Below are 25,105 nucleotides of genomic sequence, written 5' to 3'. Positions count from 1 at the left end.
CCTGCAGCCTTTCTCTTCACCACAATAACCCAGTAAGCCATAAAGAAAATATAAGATGGAATTATATATTCAGGTATCTCTTTCAAGGCAATAACCTTGGAGTTCTTTCCATGTAGTCCAATGCTGATGAGCATGTGCAGAGCATGTCTGGAAACTCCACATTTGGAAATACTCTTAGAGAAGGGTATGAGCCAAAAAAAACCTGTTTTTGCTACTTTCAAGTTATACTTTGTTTTTTGAAGTCCAAACTCTGTTTCGAAATAATCAAGACCACCTTGATGGACAAAGATGCATCAACCCTGAAATTGTGCAAAAGTGTCTGTTGTAGATTCTGAAACTAGTTCCAAAAAAATGTAACTCCATTAGTAATGGCAACATCACTAATTTATTCAAAATGATAACTTTAGAGGGGCCAATACTCATCTGATTGCAAAAGTTCTGGTGTGTGTGAAAACAATCACTTGCATCATGTTTTCATCATCACTGATACAGCACTGAGCAAATCTCTGTGCCCCTTGCAGGTAGTCAGTATTCAAATGGAGTGATGAATATACACATAACTTTACTTGCTTGCATATCTCCCTCATGTTACTTAAATTTTTTTCAAACATGTATTTGTACTCCTTTTTCCCTTAATCTGGATTATTTCCCTAGGACACGGATTATGTACCTTCCTTCTGGCACCCCATCCCAAAAACCCAGCACAGGGCTTAATGCCCAGTAAGTACCAAATAATATGGCAGCTAACATCTATTGAGAGTTTTATACAAATATTTAACATACTCTATTTCATTTTATCTTTATGATACCTCTGTAAAGAAGCTATTTTTATCCCCACTTTACATATGAGAAAATGGAAGTGTTAATAATGTAACTGTGCATATGTACATGTACACACACACACACACACACACACACACACAACCTGGCCCCCCCTTCTACCAAAGTTGCTACAAGCCTGACTCAAAGCCAGAAAGGATGGGTAGTCTAGGAAACCTAAACGACTCCAGGGCAACAGCACAATGTTCCTCATTTTCAAATTTTTTGAAATTTAGCTGAGCTAATCATGACCAGGTGCTGTGAGTCAGTCAAGGGAGAGGAGGGAAAAAACAAGCAGACAGGGACAAGAAAGCAGCCCTGTGGACACACACAGAGGTGCCGCCTGAAAATGTTCAGAGGCCAAAGACTATGGTGAAGATGGACAGAAGGGTGAAACAAGCCAGATGATCGGAGGGCCACTGTCCTAACTGTGTGTACACATGGCAGAAGGAGGAGGGGAAGAAAATTAGAAAATGAACTCATCTCTTGGAACTCTTCAAATGAGAGCACAGATATTGTTGGAGTGCAGCTGTTCAAATAAGAGTATTTTTAGACACCTCTATCTAGTCCTAAGGAAGTAAAAACTGCAGGGACTACTCTTAAAGAAAGAAGCCTGCCATAAACTCAAGCACACAAAAGCCCTAGCCCTACTTGAAAGAGTTAGAGAACTTGGTGTTTGAGAGGAAGACAAAGGTAAATAGAGAGGAAGGTACCAAGGAGGGGCAGAGGGGACAATGAAACAGAGCAAGCACTGAGTCCACCTGCTCACTCAGGTTTCGCTGTTCAGCACAGATCTCCAGGACACAGTTGCTGGTCTGCTTGGCCAGCTCTTCCAGGAAGGAATTGCAGTGATGAAGGCCATGGTTCTTCAGGTGGGGGTACTTTGGGAAAGAGGAACCAAGAAAGAAATTGTTATCACCAAGACAGCCACTTCTTATAGATCTGCTCTCATCCCCTGAGCTATCCAATCCTTCTACAGAAGAAGAAACTGAGACCCAAAGAGAGGACACACCTATGTCACACTGAGACTTTTAGGGATTCATGTCATATGCCTATTATTGTGCCTTTCTTGGGACCAAAATCAACCTTCAAAATTGTGTTTGGGAAATAAGGATGAAATGTGATTAGAAAGATTGGAGTTCAGAGGACTCACCTCCTCTGGGCACATCTCATGAGTGCAGTGGACAAAATGAGCACAAATCAGGGGGAAGGCAATGGCATGACGCAACATGGTAGGTTCCTCCAGGGTCATGGCGAACATCTTCTCAAAGGCACGGAGATGAAAGCTGCAGGAAAAAAGAGAGAGAGACTTAAAACCAGGGTTTAGGAGCTGCTCCCTCTGAGGAAGAGAGAATATTCATTCTTTCAACAAATATTTATTGATATTTACCACTATTTCCTTAATGTCCCTACCCTTTAGGCAGATGGGAACCCAAAAAACTTGACCCTTTCTGACTCAAGGCAGTTTGGTGATAATCTTCCTTTCCTTTTACAAAATTTTCTATTCGTTCCTCAGAATTTCTGCATGATTTGGCCATTCCCCCTAGTGTGGAAGTCCTTCAGTTCTACTGACTCACATCCCTCTCAAAATTTGACAGGCAGGCTCCAGAAAACTTTCTTAGATTAATTCTATGAGACTGATCTTCCCTCAACCCTATATCCTCTGAACACCATACACTCTTTTGACAATTTCTATACTTGTAATCATTATGTTGATGTCCTTTTCACACGTGGGTGTTCTATCTCTCCACCTATACAAGTCAGAGAGCAGAGCCAACACATAGTGCTGTTTGTCTGATGCCTCAGGGATAGAGTTAGGCACAATGTGGTGCTGAATAATACCAAGTGAAGACAAATTAATATTCATTCTTCAAAAGCCCTTTTTTCCATCCCTCTCAATTATTTTCAGTCTCTCCACTAAACCTCCAAATGTTCCATGTCCCTTTTAAATCGCAATGTCCAAAGAATAAAAAGCTAAAGGACTTTCCAAAGATAAGTAAGGAAAAAGATGTGTCGATGAATTATCCCAGAGAAGAGAAGTCTGTTAAAGTCTTTTCCTAAAGAAAGCCAGAACAAAAGGGAATCAACTTCAAATTCCTTTCACTTGGTAGAAGCTGGAATGAGTGAACTGTGTACCTTGAATATCTGCTCAAAGGAAATCTCAGAGAAAACAAGACTTTCCTATCTATCTGGGGAATTACAGTCCTCCATAGAGTCTAGACAAGAGATCAAGTCAATTGACAGAGAGCTCTGAATCAGGACATACCAGAAAGTAGACAAGTCAGAAGTTTCCACCAGCATATTCTCTACTGAGTCCAGCATTCGGGAGTGAAAGACAATGAGGTTCATCACCTTCGCTAAGTCAGGGTTCTCGTGCAGGTGCAGGGGAGCCTTAGCCACACTGGTATATGCCTATGGTTGAGATGGGAAAAGGGTGAAGAAAAACAAGATAAATGAGAAGGACCCCCAGCCCTGACAGGCTACAGTTTGGTTAGGGTTTGTCCTGCCCCATCATCAACTTTCAGTGTTGAATCACTCCATAAAGGCAGAGCTTAGAAGGTAAAAAGAGAAGGGACTGTGAGGGAAGAAGAGCCTGGAGAATTAGGGGGACCATCAACAGGAATGGACCTACCTGTAGACGGAACCAGTCCAGCCTCAATCCAGAGAATTCAAATTTCTCTCCATTATCAACTGCAAAAAAAAACAGAATTTTAGAAGGAAATAATAAAATAGCACCCTATATACAAATGCATATAACGGTAGGTCCTCTTCAAAGTCATCTTGTCCATTCCTTGGCTCAAGAGATATTTCTAGAAAAAACATGTTCACTCTCACATATACCCTTTCTCTCCACTTCCCTCCAGTTACCTTGCTTGAGATTCAGAGAGGAGAGAGTACTGACAAATGAGGACATTATGATGGACTCCTCTTCAGGACACACAGACAGGTTCTAAAAGAGAAGTCAGAGTTACTATCAAGTGGGCACAGGATCCACCAGGGCAGAAACGAGGACCAGGCTCAGTCAGCATATGGAGGTAGAACTGCTAAGTGACACCAACAGAGAGAAAGAGCCAAGCAAGAGATGGAGGAACTCCCTGGGTTTCCCGCCATGTTACCACCAATTTCTCTTTATTTTTCCTCTCCCTCTCTATGTACCTTAGCTCCACTTGGGGGGGAAAAAAAAGACTGCTGAGATTATTAATCTTTTTAATCTTTTGACAAATGTAGAGGGGAAAATCAGGTGTTGTAACTCACAATCTACAGAATGTAAGATTCAGCCAGGCTAAATCCCAGGAGAAAATGGTCAGGGATTACCCTGAAATTTCCAAAACATAAAAAATTAAACATACTTGAATGATGTCACTGAGCACAAGAGCATCAAATCTGGCCAGGTATTGGAGGTGGTATTGTTGTATCACTTTGATGTGTCTTCGCACCAGAGCCCTAACCTCCTCCAACAAGAAAAGCAGTTCTGCAATGCTCCTACAAAGTCAGGGATGAGAGCAGAGAGATGTATGGGACCAGCAGTATGAACTGAGACCAAGACAGGGCCAGGGCAGAAACTGAGACTCCCTGAGGTCCCTTGTTGCCTCCCTGCCACCTTCCCCAGTCCATATGGTTTTCTGAACCATGTCAGGTACTAACGAGTCAGCATAATCCTCAGGTGTCTTTGTCTTGGTGACGTTTTCTGTGTGGCGAACCAGCCAGGTGACCTCATCACGAATGAAGGACAGGGCCATGAAAGCAAAAAGGGCCTAAGGAAAGGACAGGGACTATGAGAATTTTCAACTTTAAAAATGGATTTCAAAGCACAGAGAAAACTATCATAATAATATGCATTTGGATACAATTGTATAGCCACACCAACAATAGTGTACAATAAACACAGAGACCCACAAAAGAAAGTGTGACACATAATCAGACATTGTAAATATGTTGACATTAGCTCACAGTCAATACCCTTTTTTCTCTAACAAATTAAATTTTAGAAATATTTACTTGGCATTTATGTGGTTTAAGAGAAAAAGAATAAGCTCTATCTGCAATGAGTTTACACTCATATAGAGGATAAGATGAGTACACAAATAGCTATAACGCATGACATGCTATGATAGTGCCCCAAAAAAAGATACAAAAAGTTTTGGGGTATTCCAAGAAGGTTCAAAGGAATCATCACATACAAATGCAAATAGAACACAAAAGGCTCAGAGCTGCAAACTTTTCTTCTGCTTGCCTTGGGACCTAGTAGTCCTGGCTCATCAGTTAACACGGTCTCCAACTCCTTCACTGCCATCCGCAGAAACTGGCGCCGTTGACAGTGAAACTGACCACTGAGGAAAGAAAGTGAAAACTAGAGAATATTGTTTCTCTCACCCCTAAAAATCCTCCAAAGGCAGCACAGAAGAGAGCTCCATTTAGGAAGGGGTATCAGGCAGAAGAAGGTTCAGTGGTACTGTTAGACTTGGTAGGAAAACACAAGAATCTGCAGGGCAGCAGCGGCTTCCTGGGTTGAGGCAGTAAGGCAGTACAGAGACCGGGGGTGGCTATAGAAAGAAATCCTGCCGTTTGCAGCAACATGGATGGAACTAGAGGGTATTATGCTCAGTGAAATAAGCCAGGTGGAGGAAGGCAAATACCATATGATTTCACTTATTTGTGGAATGTAAAAACAAAGCAAAACAGAAGGAACAAAGCAGCAGTAGACTCAGACACTGAGAAGGGACTGGTGGTTATCATGGGGGAGGGGTTGGGGGGGCAAGGGGGTTAGAGGGGCACAATCATAATGTAGGTAGGTCACAGGGATAGTAGTTCAGCATAGAGAATACAGCCAACGATTCTGTAACATCTTCCTATGTTGACAGATAGTAGCTGTACTAGTGGGGGTGAGGATTTAATAATATGGGTAACTGTTGAACCATTGTGTTGTATTCTTGAAACCAATCTAAGATTGTATATCAATTTTAAAGAAAGAAAGAAAGAAAAGAAACTTGGAGTGAGACCAAAGATCAGGAAAGATTCCTATTCCATCCCCTCTTGGAGAGCCCATTCCCCACATTTACCTGTTTGCAATCATATGTTCCTTGCTTTCCTTTATGTCTGCCACTCGCTTGCCATACCTGAGAATTGACACAAGCACACCAGGGTTGGCCATACTCAGTCAGAGGTCTTGTCCCACCTTCCCAGTCCTCAGAGATTCCAAAGTACAGCCTCTGGGAGGGAGCATGGGCAGCCCTGTCAGGATCTTTCCAAACCCTACTTTTCACCCTGGCCTATTAATAAAGACTCACAGCACTCAGAGATTATCCAGTTTTGTTCATTATTTTACAGATGAAGAAAATACCTAGGGGGGAAAAATGATTTGCCCAGGTCACATAGGGTTTTAATGGCAAAGCTGGTGCTGGACTTCTCATCCTGTGCTCCTGTTTTGCACCTTCAGGTCAAAGTACTCTTCCCATTTGAGGGAGATGAAAGGAACAGCCCTGCTCTCAAAGGTAGTCCCATTCTCACCACCTCCTCTTAGAATTTAACTTTATCAGTTACCCTTTTGTCACTTTCATCTCCCTCTCCACTGGTTTATTCCCTTCTCCCAACACATAAGCTCAATGCCCCCCTTATTCAAAAAAGACCCTTGCTTGACCCTGGCAATCTACTGAACTTTGCCCCTTCTCCTGCACCACCAAACTCCTCCAAAGAAACACCTATACTCCTTTTACTCCCTCACCTTTCACTGACCGTTGACTCCCTCAAGGCCTTTGACACTAAACAAATTGCTCTAAGGTCATTGTGCACTTTTGAATCACCCAATTAAATGGCCTTTTCATTGTTCTTTGTCTGTAATATGTGACTCTCCTGACCATACCTCTTTTTTTCTATTAACTAATGACCTGTGCTCAAAAATTGCCCACTACCTTAGTCCTGTGATCTCTACATTCCTTATGTCTTCTTTTAGCCTACATCACTGTTGCCACCACATTAGTGGGACTTCATAACCTTTCTTTTCCCTTCTATAAACCACTCCCTTATTGAACTTAGCACAGAATCAAAGAAATTTGACCTGGAAAATATCTTAATTAAATCAGGATTCAACTCCACAGCCTTCCCAAAGATAACTATTTCAACCTCTACATGGTATGATGAAAAACAGTAAGATTAAGAGTCAAAAAATCTGGAGTCATTTCCGAATTCCACCTCTTATTAACTAAGTGACATTGAGACTGAACCTCCATTTTCTCATTTATAAAAAAAATATATTAATACTTATACCTGAGTATAAGTAACATTAAGATCAAATTCAATCATTTATATCAAAGAAATCCCTAAACTACCAATCTTACATATTAGCTGTGCCTAGTGATGGGGAACTGAACACCCTTCAAACATCACTTCCAGTCCTAAGAAACAGTAATAATTAGAAAGTGTTTCTATATTTTATAGAGAGATCCAAATCCACCTCCTGTAACTTCTACTTATTAATCTTAGATTTACTCTCTCTTAACTCTAGAATGACTTTTTATACTAATACATGGTTGTTGAGAGTATGAGAATAAGTATTGTCATAGATTGCAGATAGTGCATTTGTTTGAAGGGCAATTTGGTAAAAGCTATTAAAATTTGAAATATGCATACCCTTTACCCCAGCAAACACATCTGAAAATCTATAGAAGAAATCCACAAAGATATAAGTTTAAGGATATTCATTACAGCATTGTTTGCAATGATTTTTTAAAGTGGAAATAGTTCAAATATCTACCACAGGGGATTGGGTAAATAAATTATGTTACATCCACATAATGGAATACTATTTGACTATTAAAAAGAATAAGGTAAATCCACTATGTTTATTGCAGCACTATTTACAATAGCCTAGATATGGAAGCAACCTAAGTGTCCATTGATGAATGAAGATAAAGAAGATATGGTACATATACACAATGGAACATCATTCAGCCATAAAAAGAAAACAAATCCTACCATTTGCAACAACATGGACGGAGCTAGAGGCTATTATGCTAGTGAAATAAGCCAGGTAGAAAAAGACAAGTACCAAATGATTTCACTCATTTATGGAATATAACAACAAAGCAAAGCTGAAGGAACAAAACAGCAACAGACTCACAGACTCCAAGAAGGGACTGTCTGTTACCAAAGGGAAGGGGTAGGGAGGGAGGGAGAAGGGGATTAAGGGGCGCTATAATCCACAACAACAATATAGGTAGGTCACAGGGAAGACAGTACAGCACGGAGAAGACAAGTAATGACTCTATAGCATCTTACTATGCTGACGGACAGTGATTACAATAGTGTGGTGGGGAGACTTGATAATATGGGTGAATGTTGAAACCACAAGGTTGTTCATGTGAAACCTTCACAAGATTGTATATCAATGATACTTTGATTTTAAAATTAATTAATTAATTAAAAGAATAAGGTAAGTCTCTATAAACTGATATGCAAAGATGTCCAAAATGCAGTAACTGGGGAAAAAAGCAAACTACAGAACCTAATGTAGAGTTTGGATCCACTGCTTTTTAAAAATTGCTTATATATGAAGTTGAAAATACATGCACACCTTTACACGTCTATACACACACTTGAGCATCTGCAGGATATACAATACACCAAACCATTTGGGGAAGTGAAACTGTAGTTAACTTCCAGTTTGTATTTTGTATATTTCTGGATGTTAGTTTTACAACTATAAAAAATAAAGGTATTTGACCCCTCCCTTAATTCCACATCTCTTTTTCATTTTATCTCTCTCTCTATTCTTCCCTTCACAGTCAAACTGCTTATGTCACTTATTAAATTCCTTATCTTCCATTTGCTCCTAATCCCACAACAACCCAGCTTTCAATCTCACCACTCAATGAAGCTGTCCACAGGGCACTAAGACCTTCTTTATAGACAAATCAATGAATATTTTCAGCCCTCATTTTATTTCACTTATCATCATCATCTAACATAGATAACCAGCCTTTCCCTCTTAGAATGTTCTTCTCAGCACCCCTCGCCGATTTCTCTGACTCTGTTGACCCTGAAATATTCATGTTCCCAGAGTTCTGTCCCAGTCCGATCTCACTCTACACATTCTCCCTAAGTCATTGCCCTACTCCCATGGCTTCGATTACCATTTCACCAATCTTTATCTGAATCCAGATCTTGCTCCTAAGTTCCAGAACCACAAAGGAAATGGTCTAATACACATCTTTCTTCAGTGTCCTACAGACACTTCAAATTCAACCTGCTCAAAACTGAATTCAGTCTTTACCCCACAAGATTGCTTTTATTCACATGTTCTCTATTTTAAGGAAGATCAAGCACCCACACCAGAAACCTTGACTTCTTCCTCAATTCTTCCTAATTTACTTAATCTCTGCCTCAAATTTTGTCCATCTAATCTCTTCTTCCCTGTAGCCAGGATAATTTTTTTCTAAAATGCAAATATGATCATGTCACCCCCTGTCTGAAATCACTCAATGGCTTCCTATCCTTTTCCAGACAGGTTCAAACTCCATGGCAGAATATACAAGGTCCCAGCCTTTCCAAATCTGTCTCTTAACATCCCCACCTTTGTAACCCAGCTGCCCATGCACTGACCTACATGAATTTCCTAGAACTTGCCATGCTTCCTCTTGCCTAGAAATCTTGATAGTTTCTCTGCCTAGAATATCTTTCTCTGCCTTACACAATTCCCCTGCCTTGGCACCCCTGCACACACACCCTCCCTCTTCCTCTAGAGCCACCTTTAACTCTTCAGATCTGTCTCGTTCTTCTGGATCTTCCAACACCAGTTAGTTTAAGAGTCCTTCCTCCTAAATGCTTCCATAGCACTTTGAGCTTATACATCAGAATCCTTTACTGCACCACAACAGTTGTGTGTCTATTTTTCACCAATTTCTAAGATTCTTGAGAATAAAGACTCTTATCTTTTTTATTTAAAAAACATACCCATATAGCACTTACAATGTACTAGGCACTTCTCTTTGGCTTTATAAATAGTAATTCTTTCATTTTTCATAACAACCCTATGAAGTAGGTCATAGGGAAGGAAGTACTATTATTATCCACATTTTATAGATGAAGAAATTGCCACATATCCTTGTGTTAAGTAACTTGTCCAAGATCACATAGCCCATAAGTGGTAGAGCCCAAGTAATCTAGTTTCAGATTCCATGCTCTTAACTTCTGTGCTATCTTATTAATTAATGTAGCCCTAAAACCCAGTGAAGGACCTAGTAAATAATAGGTGTTTGGTAAATATTTCTTTAATAAATAGAATTAATCCTTACCACACATATTTGGGACACTCACGGAGACTGAAAAACGATGTCAAGAGTGGCTAAAAAATCCCAAAAAAAGATTGGTTTGGCTCTCAGTCTTACCCTTTCAGACTGCTAAACAGGTCCTCAGTGACCTTGTGCACCTGGAGCACATCCTCCCGGATGAGAGTGATGTACAGGGAGCCCTGCAGACACAGCTTCCACAGCTTCTGGCACTGGCTGTTGGAGTTGAGGCACCCATGACAAAGAAGAAACCCAACTGTAGGTGGGCAAAACAGAGCATAAAAGGACTTTTAGAATTTGCTGCCCATGTAACATGCTGCTTTAGCTATCCCCACCTAATCCCACAAAGCTTACTGATAATCCAACGCTCCATCACTTCCACAGACAGGTACTCACAGGCCATCTGTGAGAAGAGAGGCAGAGATGAATGAGCAGTTGTTTAAGTTGGTTTCCCCCAAGTCCAAGACAAGGGCAGTCAAGCTAGAATTTGAGAATCATACCAGCTTTTGTTTTGCCTGACTGGATTGGGGCACTCTGATAAACAAATAGCTGGGAAACCTGCCAGTACCTGAGATGAGGCACTGTAAGTAGAGTGAGGAAAGAAGAATACAGTTGAGAAAAGGAAAAGGAGCTTGATCTGAGAGGACAAACAAAAAGCTTAATGTAACTTCTCTTCAACAGTTGAGATACTTGCAATAACAGGAAAGCAAGACTCGAATGCTCTCACGATTCTTTGAATTCTTTTACCACTTAAAGTATAAATCTCTCATTTGGTACTTCTCATTCATCTTGTACCATCACTTGTATTTTTATGACTGTGTGGCACGTCTTCACTACTAGACTGTAAGTTCTTTGAAGCTAGGAGGTTGGGCCCAGAAAAGCTGAAGAAAAGCATCTGTTAATTGACACCTGTACTTAACTTCCTGCTTGCCTGAAAAGGTATCTAATGACTCAGTTACATCCATTCATTCATTTTATGAATATTTATTAAATTCCATCTGTGGGGAGGCATACACTAATCCTGAAAGCTCCAACCCAACCATGATTTTTTTTTTTTAACTACAAGAGGTTATCAACTTAGAGGCATATCCTAGAAGAGGACTGACTAAAGCCCTCTTAGGGCTGATATTTCCTGAGATAAGCACCCTCTACAGAGATGGCCTTGGCAAAAGAATGCCTCCACTAACAAGAGGGGAAGGGAACGCACTGTGTCTGAACTAGCAGGGTTAATCATGGTTGGCGGGGTGCTGGTGAGACTCAGAAGCTGGGCACTGCGCCACTGTTCAGCCCCCTGGTTCCTTCGGACAAAGAGGAAGTGCAAAGAGAGGAGGGCTCCACTCACAGCCTGTGGGGAAAAACAAATGAAACCTTAAGGTCAATGATGAGGGCAACTTATTTCTGCCTGAGGAATTCTCCACTCTCCCAGGGAACTTGCCTTTGTGTGAGGCCCAAACTCCTCTGTCAGCTTCTTCAGAGGGTGGTCATATTCCAAAACCATCTGACCCAGACGGGCAAAACTTGGGTCACTGAAAGATAGCATGGGAAAGAAGAGTTACAGGCCTCCTTAACCATGTCGCAAACTCTCATGTTTGCATATAGGATAATGTGTGCATAGGCTGGCCTTCTCCACCACCTCCAGAGATATACATACTAAATTGTGAATTACATATATAGATAACCCACCCCTGCAGCAGGTGTATAATATGGTTAGTTGAACCACACAATTTGGGACAGGTCTATGAAAGTTTCTTCCTTATAAGCACCCAAAATAAGGTTGGACACATGCTAGGTACTCTATAAAGTCATGTTGATTAGTTCTAAATCAAGCAATATGCCTGGACTCGAATCTGTATACAACCCAAAAGGATATATATACACAGTCAAAGCATGTGCCTAGGTATTGATATAAGTACATATGGGAATATACATCATGCTTAGAACAGTGTGCCATGGCCTACTCTAATCCCACTGGTCTTCATTATTTCAGCCCTTAAATACTTTCATTTGCACTGATGGAGGGGACACAGAAATGCAGATAATCCAAAATCCATTTATATTTGGCTTCAAATGTATTATCATACATTACTTATTCCTAATGGCTTTTCCTTGCTAATATTATTCCTACCAATACTAAAAAGAAGTTTCCTTGCCTTTTTCAATAACTAAAAAGCCAAATGGAAGCCAGCCCAGGATTAAAAACTGATCAGAGACAATGCAAACTGGGTAAGCCACTAACAGATATTTAAGAATTAACTATATATACAAGTGTCCTTGCTGGTGTATGCCCTTATAAATACTCTAAATTGTTTTATTTTGCCTTGGTCATGATGTAGATCATAGGTTCTCATAGGAGAAGGCATGGCATCTATTTCCTTTTGTCCACCCCTCACCCTATACTACCACATATGAGATTCTTCATCTCCTCCATACCCCTAACTCACCTATGGCCATGCAGCATCTCATGGGCACAATTGTACATGCCAATGAGTACCCGTCGGTCCTCAATCCGTGACAGAAGTAAAATAACTGAGGTGTATGTTACAATTAAGTCCAGATAATTCCGAGTGAAGTCAAAGTTGAGATTCTACAATGAAAATACATAGGAACTCAAGAACAGCAAGGCCAATTAATCTCTACTATCCCAACCATTCCAAACACTACTAAATAGACTCTGAAAGTCTCTATGTAGGAGAAACTGACAGGATTCAAACTTCAGAAGGAGAAAATTGGAACAAAAGTTAAGGGCCAAAAGTGAGTTTAACATACAAGGAAGCCAGGAAATAATGTAGCATATGGGGATTGGAAGAAGTGGCATAAGAACATTCTTGTGTCATTTTTATATTAAATAAATCACACTGCTAATCTGCTTAACATGAAAATACATTTTCACTTCAGCACTCTACAAAAGAATTATAGTCCTGGAATGAATAGCCATTCATTCATCATATATATTATATAAGCTATATTACAGTCCTAGAGAAATAGCCATTCCTCCAGTTCCACCCCACCTCACACTGTGGCTCTAGCATAGAAGAAAATTGCAAAGAATCTTACGATATCAAAATGGCACTGGCAGGCATCAATGGTGTTGAGAAGTTCATATACATGATCCTGGGGGGTAGAATTGGAGATGAGAATAAATAAAGAATAAAGAGAAGATGACATGTACTACCAGAATTTGAAGGGAGGTGTTCTCTCACTTACGGGGTCCTAGAAAGGTCCTGAGTAACATAAGGCAGGCATTGCTAAACACAGGGAGCTCCTCCCCGGGAAGCTGCCAGGAGGCCCCCATCAGGCTTACCCTGCCAAATGCCTATATTTCCACAGGCACAGGCCACTTCTATATTAACTCCCTGACCTTATCGTCCCAGTGCTCCCTTACTCCACGAAAAGGTTACAAAATGCAGATCATCTGCTAGGCTATTTCTAAAATGCCGAAAATCATAACATTTCTATTGACAAATCTCAAAGTTAGTCTATTCTTGGATTCCATGTCCTGTTGTCAGAAGCTAATTATTAACAAATGGGAATATTACCCAACTTTCTATGTATTTCTATTTACTGACCACCTACCATATGCTAAGTACTTAGTAGGTAATTCACATATACTTCATTTAACACTCATTCCAGTAAGATAGGGATTCTTTTTCTTTTCATAAACAATGTTACCTAAATAAATACGCAGTTTTATTATGGATACTTGCCTCCCCCCCACATCAGCACTGACCCTCCATCCTGAGCTAATCCCCAGATAAAACAGTTTAACAACCTAGATTGTCCCCTCTTAATTTTCTCCCTATTTATATACTCCTACTCAGGAAGAGAGAAAGAGATAAAGAGACAGATTTTCTTTAATTATTTGTATTATAAAATCAAGATAACATTAGACCTTTCTTGTCATTTTGCTTTTCTCATTCAACCTTACCCACTGAAAGTCCTCAGATTCATCTGGTAGAACATTAAATGCACTTTCTTTTAGTGGCCAAATAATAGCCCAAGGTATGGCCAAGTCATTCAGCCTTTTTCCCACTGGTGGACATTTGCTTTTGCTCCCAACTCCTGACCTATCCACTGCATACTGGTACTTTCATTTCTACAAAAGTGAAAGTGCTAGATCAAAGAATATATATATTTTTTATTTTAAAAATATGCTGTCAAAAGATTTGAACAGATACTTTACAATAAAAATATACAAATGGCAAATAAGCACAGGAAAATAAGCTCAACAATATGTCATCAGGGAAATGCAAATTAAAACCTCATAAGATACCACTGAATACCCACTAGAATGGCTAAAACTGAAGTCTGATAATAGCAAGTGCTGATGAGAACATGGAGCAACTGCAACACTAATATATTACTGATGGGAGGGGAATATGAAACAGTGATTTTAGAAAAAAATTTGCCAGTTTCTTATTAAGTTAAATATACCCATACCATATAATTCAACAATTCAACTTTTAGTTTATTTACTCAACTGAAAAAACAAATGTGTTACCACAGTGAGTTGAACTCAAATGTTTATAGCAACTTATGCATAATGGCCAAAACCTGGACACAACCAAAATGTTCATTAACAGGTAAATGGATAAACAAATTGTATCCATACAATAGAATAATACTCAGCAAAAATAGGGAATTAATCACAGATACTTGAAACAACATAGATGAATCTTGAAGTTATGCTGAGTGAAAGAAGTGAGACACAAAAGAATGCATGCTGTATAGATTCTAATTATATGAACATTTATAAAAGAAAGATGTAATCTGGAAAGCAGATCAGTAGTTGCCTGGCACCAGGAGTTAGGGAGGTAAGGATTGACTGGGGGGAAAAAAGATACAGGAAACATTTGGAAATGTTTGGAGATGGAAATTTTCTGTACTTTGTGGTGCTTGTCACACAGTATATACATTTGTCAAATTTATTAAAATGTGTGGGAAAAAAATACTTGCAAGTTATCTTCTCAAAAAGGCTGTATCTAAATTAATATATGGGGAAACCGAGGCTGAGAGTACTTAAGTTGCCCAAGATCAAAAAGCTAGTAAGGGATAGTATCAGAATTAGAATTCAGAGCCCATAATCTTCCCTCTATACTGCATAACCTCTAGACCTCTGTCTAGACCTACACTGCCTCATTTGCTAGGAGAGCCTTTCTAGAACTCCTTCCTGCAACCCGATTCCCAAAGGATATGGGTGAGCTCTTAGCCACCTGTCATTACACAGGTCTTATACTCTAAAGACATGAATCAGAAGGGAATGGAATTAACATTTGTTGTCCTATTACTTTACTATATGCTAAACACTGAGCTAAATGTTTTCCATGCATTATCTCATTTAATTCTCACAAATACCATATGCAGTAAATCTTATTTCCCCATTTTATAGATTAAGAAACAGGAATTCAAAGAGTTTCTGGTTTAAAGTCATATATCTTGTAAGTGGTAAGGCTGAGATTTGAAGCAGGTCTGTCTGATTCATAGCCTACCTACTTTACAATGTATAATACCTCAGTATCTCTATTTCCCTTCCTGCCCTAAATGAGCCCTACCAAATGTTTTGGGCTCAGAACTTTACCACTGTAGCAACCAGAAGGTGTCCTAAAATCTTTGGATTCCAATTCTATTGGAGTCAAGGCTCTTTTATGTTTCCAGCATTCTTTCCATTACCTCCACCAGAGCCTACCTTCTTCCTAACCACCACTTTCGGTTCCAAGATTAGTAACCTCTGACCTGACCCTCCTTCAGACTTTACAGACTCTAATATTCCCACTTCTCTCTTCATTGTGTGATCTCATGAATGATCTGGATTAACTCCCTAGGGTAGACACTGCACCCAAAGGAGGGTCCATACTCGTGTCATCTGAAGAAATACTATAATAAAGAACAAAACCCCCGGGCCAGATGGATTCACCTCAGAATTTTATCAGACATACAGGGAAGACATAATACCCATTCTCCTTAGAGTTTTCCAAAAAATAGAAGAGGAGGGGATACTCCCAAACTCATTCTATGAAGCTAACATCACCCTAATACCAAAACCAGGCAAAGACCCCACCAAAAAAGAAAACTACAGACCAATATCCCTGATGAACGTAGATGCAAAAATACTCAACAAAATATTAGCAAACCGAATTCAAAAATACATCAAAAGGATCATACACCATGACCAAGTGGGATTCATCCCAGGGATGCAAGGATGGTACAACATTCGAAAGTCCATTAACATCATCCACCACATCAACAAAAAGAAAGAAGACAAAAACCACATGATCATCTCCATAGATGCTGAAAAGGCATTTGACAAAGTTCAACATCCATTCATGATAAAAACTCTCAGCAAAATGGGAATAGAGGGCAAGTACCTCAACATAATAAAGGCCATTTATGATAAGCCCACAGCCAACATTATATTGAACAGTGAGAAGCTGAAAGCTTTTCCTTTGAGATTGGGAACTAGACAGGGATGCCCACTCTCTCCACTGTTATTTAACATAGTACTGGAGGTCCTAGCCACAGCAATCAGACAAAACAAAAAAATATAAGGAATCCAGATTGGTAAAGAAGAAGTTAAACTGTCACTATTTGCAGATGACATGATACTGTATATAACAAACCCTAAAGACTACACCCCAAAACTACTAGAACTGATATCGGAATACAGCAAAGTTTCAGGATACAAAATCAACACACAGAAATCTGTGGCTTTCCTATACTCTAACAATGAACCAACAGAAAGAGAAATCAGGAAAACAACTCCATTCACAATTGCATCAAAAAAAATAAAATACCTAGGAATAAACCTAACCAAAGAAGTGAAAGACTTATACTCTGAAAACTACAAGTCACTCTTAAGAGAAATTAAAGGGGACACTAACAGATGGAAACTCATCCCATGCTCGTGGCTAGGAAGAATTAATATCGTCAAAATGGCCATCCTGCCCAAAGCAATATACAGATTTGATGCAATCCCTATGAAACTACCAGCAACATTCTTCAGTGAACTGGAACAAATAATTCAAAAATTCTTATGGAAACACCAAAGACCCTGAATAGCCAAAGCAATCCTGAGAAAGAAGAATAAAGTAGGGGGGATCTCACTCCCCAACTTCAAGCTCTACTATAAAGCCATAGTAATCAAGACAATTTGGTACTGGCACAAGAACAGAGCCACAGACCAATGGAACAGACTAGAGAATCCAGACATTAACCCAGACATATATGGTCAATTAATATTTGATAAAGGAGTCATGGACATACAATGGCAAAATGACAGTCTCTTCAACAGATGGTGCTGGGAAAACTGGACAGCTACATGTAGGAGAATGAAACTGGACCATTGTCTAACCCCATATACAAAAGTAAACTCAAAATGGATCAAAGACCTGAATGTAAGTCATGAAACCATTAAACTCCTGGAAAAAAACATAGGCAAAAACCTCTTAGACATAAACATGAGTGACCTCTTCTTGAACATATCTCCCCAGGCAAGGAAAACAACAGCAAAAATGAATAAGTGGGACTATATTAAGCTGAAAAGCTTCTGTACAGCAAAAGACACCATCAATAGAACAAAAAGGAACCCTACAGTATGGGAGAATATATTTGAAAATGACACATCCGATAAAGGCTTGACGTCCAGAATATATAAGGAGCTCACACGCCTCAACAAACAAAAAACAAATAACCCAATTAAAAAATGGGCAGAGGAACTGAACAGACAGTTCTCCAAAAAAGAAATACAGATGGCCAACAGACACATGAAAAGATGCTCCACATCGCTAATTATAAGAGAAATGCAAATTAAAACTACAATGAGATATCACCTCACACCAGTAAGGATGGCTGCCATCCAAAAGACAAACAACAACAAATGTTGGCGAGGCTGTGGAGAAAGGGGAACCCTCCTACACTGCTGGTGGGAATGTAAATTAGTTCAACCATTGTGGAAAGCAGTATGGAGGTTCATCAAAATGCTCAAAACAGACTTACCATTTGACCCAGGAATTGCGCTCCTAGGAATTTACCCTAAGAATGCAGCAATCAAGTTTGAGAAAGACCAATGCACCCCTATGTTTATTGCAGCACTATTTACAATAGCCAAGAATTGGAAGTGACCTAAATGTCCATTGATAGATGAATGGATAAAGAAGATGTGGTACATATACACAATGGAATACTACTCAGCCATAAGAAAAGGGCAAATCCTACCATTTGCAGCAACATGGATAGAGCTGGAGGGTATTATGCTCAGTGAAACAAGCCAAGCAGAGAAAGAAAAATACCAAATGATTTCACTCATCTGTGGAGTATAAGAACAAAGGAAAAACTGAAGGAACAAAACAGCAGCAGAATCACAGAACTCAAGAATGGACTAACAGGTACCAAAGGGAACAGGACTGGGGAGGATGGGTGGGTAGGGAGGGATAAGGGGTGGGGAAGAAGAAGGGGGTATTAAGATTAGCATGCATGGGGGGGTGGAAGAAAGGGGAGGGCTGTACAACACAGAGAAGACAAGTAGTGATTCTACAACATTTTGCTATGCTGATGGACAGTGACTGTAAAGGGGTTTATAGGAGGGACCTAGTATAGGGGAGAGCCTAGTAAACATAATATTCGTCGTCATGTAAGTGTAGATTAATGATAACAAAAAAAAAAAAGCAGTTCCTGTGTGGTGACCTCCAGTGAGTTCAACACAATGGTATAAAGGGCATATCAAAGTGTAGGCAAAGGGTCTGTTTGTGTTTATACAGAGGATCAAAGCCCAATTTGGCTACCCCAAAAATGAACTAAGACATGATATGAAAAAGAACTTCCAACATCAGCACTCTTTGGAAGACTCATGCCAGAAGATGATCATCAAAAAACCCCAACAAAGATCCACGCACTGCTACAGGTGTAGATGCACTCATCCCACCAGTTCCTGGACTTGCCATGGGAATGAAGAAGGAGATATCTAAGCTGGCCTGTGCATACAGTAAAACAACAAATTTGACTGGATCTATACTGTTGGAACTCAACCATGAATTAGGAGAAGTGCAAATTGTAGCACTCCAAAATCTTACAACTACAGACTATTTACTGTTAAAAGAACATATGGGATGTGAACAGTCCCCAGGTATGGGTTGTTTTAATTTGTCTGATTTCTCTCAGACTGTTCAAGTTCAGTTGGACAATATCCACCATATCATAGATAAGTTTTCACAAATGCCTAAGGTGCCTAACTGGTTTTCTTGGTTTCACTGGAGATGGCTGGTAATTACAGGTATGCTTTGGTTATGTAACTGTACTCCTATTATGTTAATGTGTGCACGCAATTTAATTAGTAGTTTAAAACCTATACATGCTGAAGTTACTCTACAAGAAGATATGTCAAAGAAATAATCAATCTTCCCATGTTTTCTTCCACCTGCTACTTCTATAGGTTTTCTTCTTCCTTCCTAATTACAACCCTTAAATAGAATTCTTGCCTCATATCGAATTTACCGAGTATCATAATTCTTCCAAGTGGTAAAGACACCTCAAGACAAATGCTGGGCATAGAAGCCACAGGGCATAAATATGCAAAGAAGTAAAAAAGTTAACCTCTTCAAACAATAAGGCTTCTCTCTCACTTACCAACTTTACATTTCCCTGTATGGCCCTGGAAGATGACTGGTTAGCCAGAGACGGGTAAGATTCCTCAAGGGAGGAACAACCTAAGACAGGCACAGTCGCAGGGGGGCCATCAGGTGAGAAATTGGGGATCAACAGAGGTGAGGCTTAGAACCTCACCCCCTCCTGTTCTGAGAGAAATATTTTGCATCCGTGGATGTTTTATTGCCCTTGTCTAGCTTGGATTAACACATAGTCTACAGGCACACACCTGATCATCTACATTTGTTCTCTTACAACACTAAACTATGTTTTCTACCTTTATCTTGTATCTACCTACCACTTCAGCATTTTATTAAAAATAATAATAATAAAGAGAGAAATGTGGTATCCACATATAAATCAAGTATAAAAATCAAACGAATATTCATATTTGAACTGACTGTTTATAGTTCATAATGCATGAGCAAGACCGAAAGTTTCTGTGATGACTGCCCTTGTAATGTTCACCATGTAACTTATTCACTGTGTAAGAATTTGTTCTCCATGTAAGAACTTGTTCATTATGCCTCAGAAGATTGGAGACTGATGAAAATTAGGCTTGGGGTGGATTAATGATTGTGCATCGAGCATTGACTCCCCTATACAGAATTTTATTGTTGTTAACAACCATTTGATCAATAAATATGAGAGATGCCCTCTCAAAAAAAAAAAAAGTACACACTTCCAATTGTAAAGTAAATAAGTAACTGGGATGTAATATATAGCATAAGGAATATAGTCAAAATATTGTAACAACTTTGTATGGTGATAGCTGGTAGCTAGAATAATCATGTATATAAATGTTGAATCACTGTGTTGTACACCTGAAACTAATGTAATATTGTGTGTCAACCACCCTTCAATAAAAAATAATTATCTAAAAAAAAAAAGAAATACTATAATACCATCACAAACCTGGATTGCTTATATGGCTAAAATTTGTGTTATTTCTTTAACACGTCATACATGCACATTGCAGGAAAATCAGAAAACACAAAGATAATTTTAATTAGTTTTTAAAACTACTCATAATCCCACCAATCAGGAGTTCAAGTCTTCTTTATATGCATATTTATCTATGTAAATATATATTTTAGGGACATCTTATGTCTTAAGGTGTTTTGTAATTTGCTTTTACACTAAAAAACGTGAACATTTTCCCATACCAATTAATGTAAATACATATTATCGTCTTTAACAGCTGAATATTCATTTATAGACATATACTCTGAGCTTTTAACCAAACCTCTATTTTTTGGATATATCAATTATCAAGTTGTCACTATCATTAAGTAATACAACAAAATATATTCTTATACCTGTATCTCTGAGTTTCTGTTTCCTTAAGATAACTTTCTAGAAGTAGAATTGCTCATTTAAAAGTCTGTATTTTTAAGACTTCTGAAACATGTTATCAATTTGCTTTTCAGAAACATTGTACCAAATTTTTTAGTTTGTTTACATTTACAAAAATAGTACATGCTCATCATTATTAGAACTCAAATAAAATATCATCCATGTAGTATTGCTACCAAACACTGTTAACAATCAGATAAATCCAAATTGATGGATATTCTGAAAAATAACTAGTCTGGACTTTTTGAAAAGTCCATGCCATAAAAGACACACACAAAAAAAAAATTCTGGAAACTATTCTAGATTGAAGGCTACTGAGACATGACAACTACATTCAGGGTATGATCCTTGAGACAAACTAAAGGAATGTAAATATGGGCTATAAATTAACTAATAACATTGTAGCAGTGTTACTTTTCCTGAACATGATAATTTAATTAAGGTTATGTAGAAAATGTTCTTGTTCTTAGCAGAAGTATGCTAAAGTACTTAGGATGGGAAATGTTGTAATGTCTGCAACTAAAATGGTTTGAAAAAATAAAGATACACAACCATGGCAAAGTACAAGCAACAAAGAAATCCAAGAGAAGAACAGAATGATATTTATTGTACTACTTTTGGGATTTTCCAGTAGGTTTGTAATAAAATATTGGGGAATAATACTTAAAAATTCTTAACTCAAAAAATACAAAAATGTATAATTTAATAAAGACAATCACAGTCCACCTTCAAAGACAGTTATTTTTAACAATTTAATGCATAGTGTTCCAAATCCTTTATCCTTTATACACACACACACACATACACACACACACACACACACACACACACACACTATGTATATATAAGCTTATCTTTTAAAATAAAAATATACTTGTAACATACAGTATTCTGCAACTTGCTTTCACTTAACAATATAACTTAGATATCATTCCATATCAGTACATCTCTCTTATTTTTTTCAAGAAAGAGTAGTAAGCAACATAAATGGACATCTACTAAAGAAGGAATAGCCTCTGAAGGACAATGCCTGCGTTAGGGACCTGCGCTAGGGATAGCTCACCCGAAATTCCATGACATCCACAAATGACTGGTAGTAGTTGGTGAGGAATCTAATTATCTCAGTTTTTTCCCTATGTACTGGTCCTAAATGTTGCTGAGAGAAAAACAAAAATTTTAAAACATGAAATAAGACAATTTATACCCAAAACATTCTTAAAGAAGATTGAAATATACTTTCAAAGAAAGCTGGAAAATCTCCCACATTCTAAAGGTCTTTAAACAGAAGAGATTCTCTAGGTAGGATGGTTGCATGTGATCCTGACTAGATATAGAGTACTAAATGAGAGGAAATTCCAAGGCCCCTCTTAGCCAAAGAGGTCTGCTTTTTTATCAAAGTCAAAGGAAGCAGAATGAGAAGATGCTACAAGTAAGATAGTAAGAAATCTAGAGCTAACATTTAATAAGGGAGAATTATGCACTGGATGCAAGGAAACACAAAGTGGGAAACAGGAACAACAATAAAATATATATACCCTGCTGGGTTAATAGAGCAGTCGTCCTGTATGAGAACAAAGTGTTCTCCTGAATCTTGCAGTGGAGAAAGGCACAATGCTTTGCTCAAGCTTATCCTGGGAGAATCCCAACTTATCTCAGAATTCTCAAGACTACAACAACCTGAAGCCCTGTGGGTTGAAACCAGGAAAACTAGAAGACTACTCCAGCCCCCACCAAGTTCAAAGAGAAGCAGTCAAAAGAAAAGAGTCTGAGCAGTCCAAGTACAGAGCTATTTTTAGAGAAAGGAGAGAAGATGGACTGCATTCTCACCGTGCTGTTTCGGACATCTATACTGGGAAATTTCTTGTTGATATACTTGAGAGATGATTCCATGGACTTTTCCAGTAAGAAAGGTGGCTTGGACTTGGGGTCTGAACAAGTCTGCACAAATAAAGCACACAATATTTCAACCCTTTTCCCTGCCCCTCAAACATATCTCTTCCTGCAGGATTCATTCTCACACAATCTCTTAGGGGAAGAGTATCTGGGAATTAATTATAAGAGCCTAAGAGTAGGTCCAGAACAAGTTCCAGGACATTAAGAAAACTATCAGTAGAGCTAAACAACCTGCATCTTGGCTTGCCAAGAAAAGTTTAATGTCTGCTTGGCCCCATAACAAAGAGGAAACTCCACACCTCTCATCTGAAGCCGGAAGTAGCGAGAGAAAGAGCTGCTCAGGAGTTAGACTCTGTAGAAGACTCAGTGTCACAATTACGTCTATTATATAAGTATCTCATCCCAAAGGGCATTTATAGGAGACACAGGAATAGAAAAACCTTGTTCCTGGTGATTTGTTTTGCAACAAAATGCAAATATGTGCCCTCTCCCAAGTCCCCTATTTTCTCCCAGAAACTCCCCACTCCTACCAATCATTATCTCTATTTCCCTAGGCCCAGGGCCTAGCCCAGCTCCTGCCACCAGCCTCCCCCAGCTCCACAGTACCTCTCCTAAACAGCTGCATACAAAACCACAGCATGAACTGTCTCCTGCTCTAAGTACCTCATAAGGCACCTACCCTTTGTTTTAATCTAAATATCATCTTTCTTCCTTCTAGGTAAGTACTTCCATGGAAAAGTCTTTTTCCAACTTTGGATATCTTCAGATCAGCAAAAAACAGTAAAACCCAGAATTCTAGACCCTAGACAATTATTTACCACCCCACCCCTACCCCCATACCAGCAGAAAGCAGACACTCTCAGAAACAAGAATCATTTTGAGAAAGGGGAAGCCCTGAAAACAAGCCTCCCTCTGCCTGCCAGCACTGGCTGGCCTATACAGTCCAAGTGACTGAAGGCCAATTAAACCAGTAGAAAGAGAAGGGAGCCTAACTAGTGGACCTGCCCTACTATTGCTGGAATAATTCATACTAGTCCAGGTATTTATGCTTACCTTCTTGATGTTATACATTCGGATGAGAACCCCCTGCCCTCGATCATTCAGGATAGTGAGCTTCTCTGCTAATTTGTGCTGGTAAGCAGAGGTCAAAGACATGACGGCCACCAAGAGAGCAGAGCATCCGGACAGCAGTGCCTGATCTCCACAAACACTTTCAGCTTGGGTGGTGACACCCTCTAGGCGGAGGGACCCAGCCTGGTTGGTGCGCTGATCTTCCTGTTGCCTCTACAATTGGCTCATGGGTGAAAGCAGTCATTACAGCTCACAGGCCCTCAGTGTCTTCTTGTGCTTCCTCTTGCACACTCAGCAGTGGAGACTTCCTCATTCTAGCTGTGCAGCATTTTTGGTAAGACTGTGAAGTGGGTGGAGGCGGGGGAGACGGATAGGCTTTCAAAGCTGTTCAGTCTGGCACCAATCTTTTTGGCCTTACCCCTCCACTAGTATCCTATATAAAACTCCACATCAGACAAAGATCGATCACCCCAGTCCCATACACCTCTATGCTTTCCCTCTTTTATATCCCCATCAACAATGCCTAGGCTATCTTCTCCTGAACCTTAGGCCCACCCATCTTTTAGGGCCCAGATTAAATCGTAACTCCTCCTAATTACCTCATCCAATGTCAAATATTGTATATAGCATTGTATTCCTTGTAATATTTTTAAGTATGTCTTATCTCCCCCAACCTAAGCTCCTTAATTGTAGAGATTGTATTTAATATTTCTTTATATCCCTCACAATGCTCTAGTATAGTGATTCTCAAAGTGTGGTCACATCAGCATCACCTGGAAACTGTCAGAATGAAGACTCTCAGGTCCCACCCAGACCTACTGAATCCAGAACTCTGGGGTAGGTTCAGCACTGGTTGAACAAACCTTCCAGGTGATTCCAATGAACTCTCAAGTTTAACTGCTCCAGGACAATGGTTCTCAAAGGTGCTTATGAAACAGACCAACCTTATCCCCTGAGATTCAGGATTGGTAGGTCTGCAGTGGGGCCTAGAAGTCTGCATTTATAAGTACCCTGAGAGGGTGTGAGGAAGTTGGGGTTCCTATGGCCAG

The 25,105-nt window shown here is 39.4% G+C and overlaps 1 protein-coding gene across 1 annotated transcript in view; it reads right to left on the bottom strand.

The window, feature by feature from the left end:
* NCKAP1L (NCK associated protein 1 like) overlaps positions 1-24,206 on the bottom strand; it is a 43,468-nt gene extending 19,262 nt beyond the window's left edge. Inside the window, exons 1-18 of the mRNA XM_036915349.2 lie at positions 24,039-24,206; positions 22,920-23,030; positions 22,156-22,248; positions 13,158-13,214; positions 12,545-12,687; positions 11,539-11,629; positions 11,311-11,448; positions 10,458-10,506; positions 10,203-10,359; positions 5,880-5,936; positions 5,054-5,150; positions 4,465-4,574; positions 4,170-4,302; positions 3,688-3,769; positions 3,452-3,510; positions 3,086-3,231; positions 1,973-2,105; positions 1,581-1,700 (exon numbers count right to left, since the gene is read on the bottom strand). Of these exons, the coding sequence (XP_036771244.1) occupies positions 1,581-1,700; positions 1,973-2,105; positions 3,086-3,231; positions 3,452-3,510; positions 3,688-3,769; positions 4,170-4,302; positions 4,465-4,574; positions 5,054-5,150; positions 5,880-5,936; positions 10,203-10,359; positions 10,458-10,506; positions 11,311-11,448; positions 11,539-11,629; positions 12,545-12,687; positions 13,158-13,214; positions 22,156-22,248; positions 22,920-23,030; positions 24,039-24,140 (1,878 nt within the window). The 5' untranslated portion in view covers positions 24,141-24,206. The remainder of the gene's footprint in view (positions 1-1,580; positions 1,701-1,972; positions 2,106-3,085; positions 3,232-3,451; positions 3,511-3,687; positions 3,770-4,169; positions 4,303-4,464; positions 4,575-5,053; positions 5,151-5,879; positions 5,937-10,202; positions 10,360-10,457; positions 10,507-11,310; positions 11,449-11,538; positions 11,630-12,544; positions 12,688-13,157; positions 13,215-22,155; positions 22,249-22,919; positions 23,031-24,038) is intronic.
* Between the last annotated feature and the right edge of the window lie 899 nt (positions 24,207-25,105).

Source organism: Manis pentadactyla, chromosome 10 (genome assembly GCF_030020395.1).
Source record: "Manis pentadactyla isolate mManPen7 chromosome 10, mManPen7.hap1, whole genome shotgun sequence".
NCBI classification, from domain to species: domain Eukaryota; kingdom Metazoa; phylum Chordata; class Mammalia; order Pholidota; family Manidae; genus Manis; species Manis pentadactyla.
The sequence above is the reverse complement of the archived record's forward strand: the minus strand, read 5'-3'. Positions and strand labels throughout refer to the sequence as shown.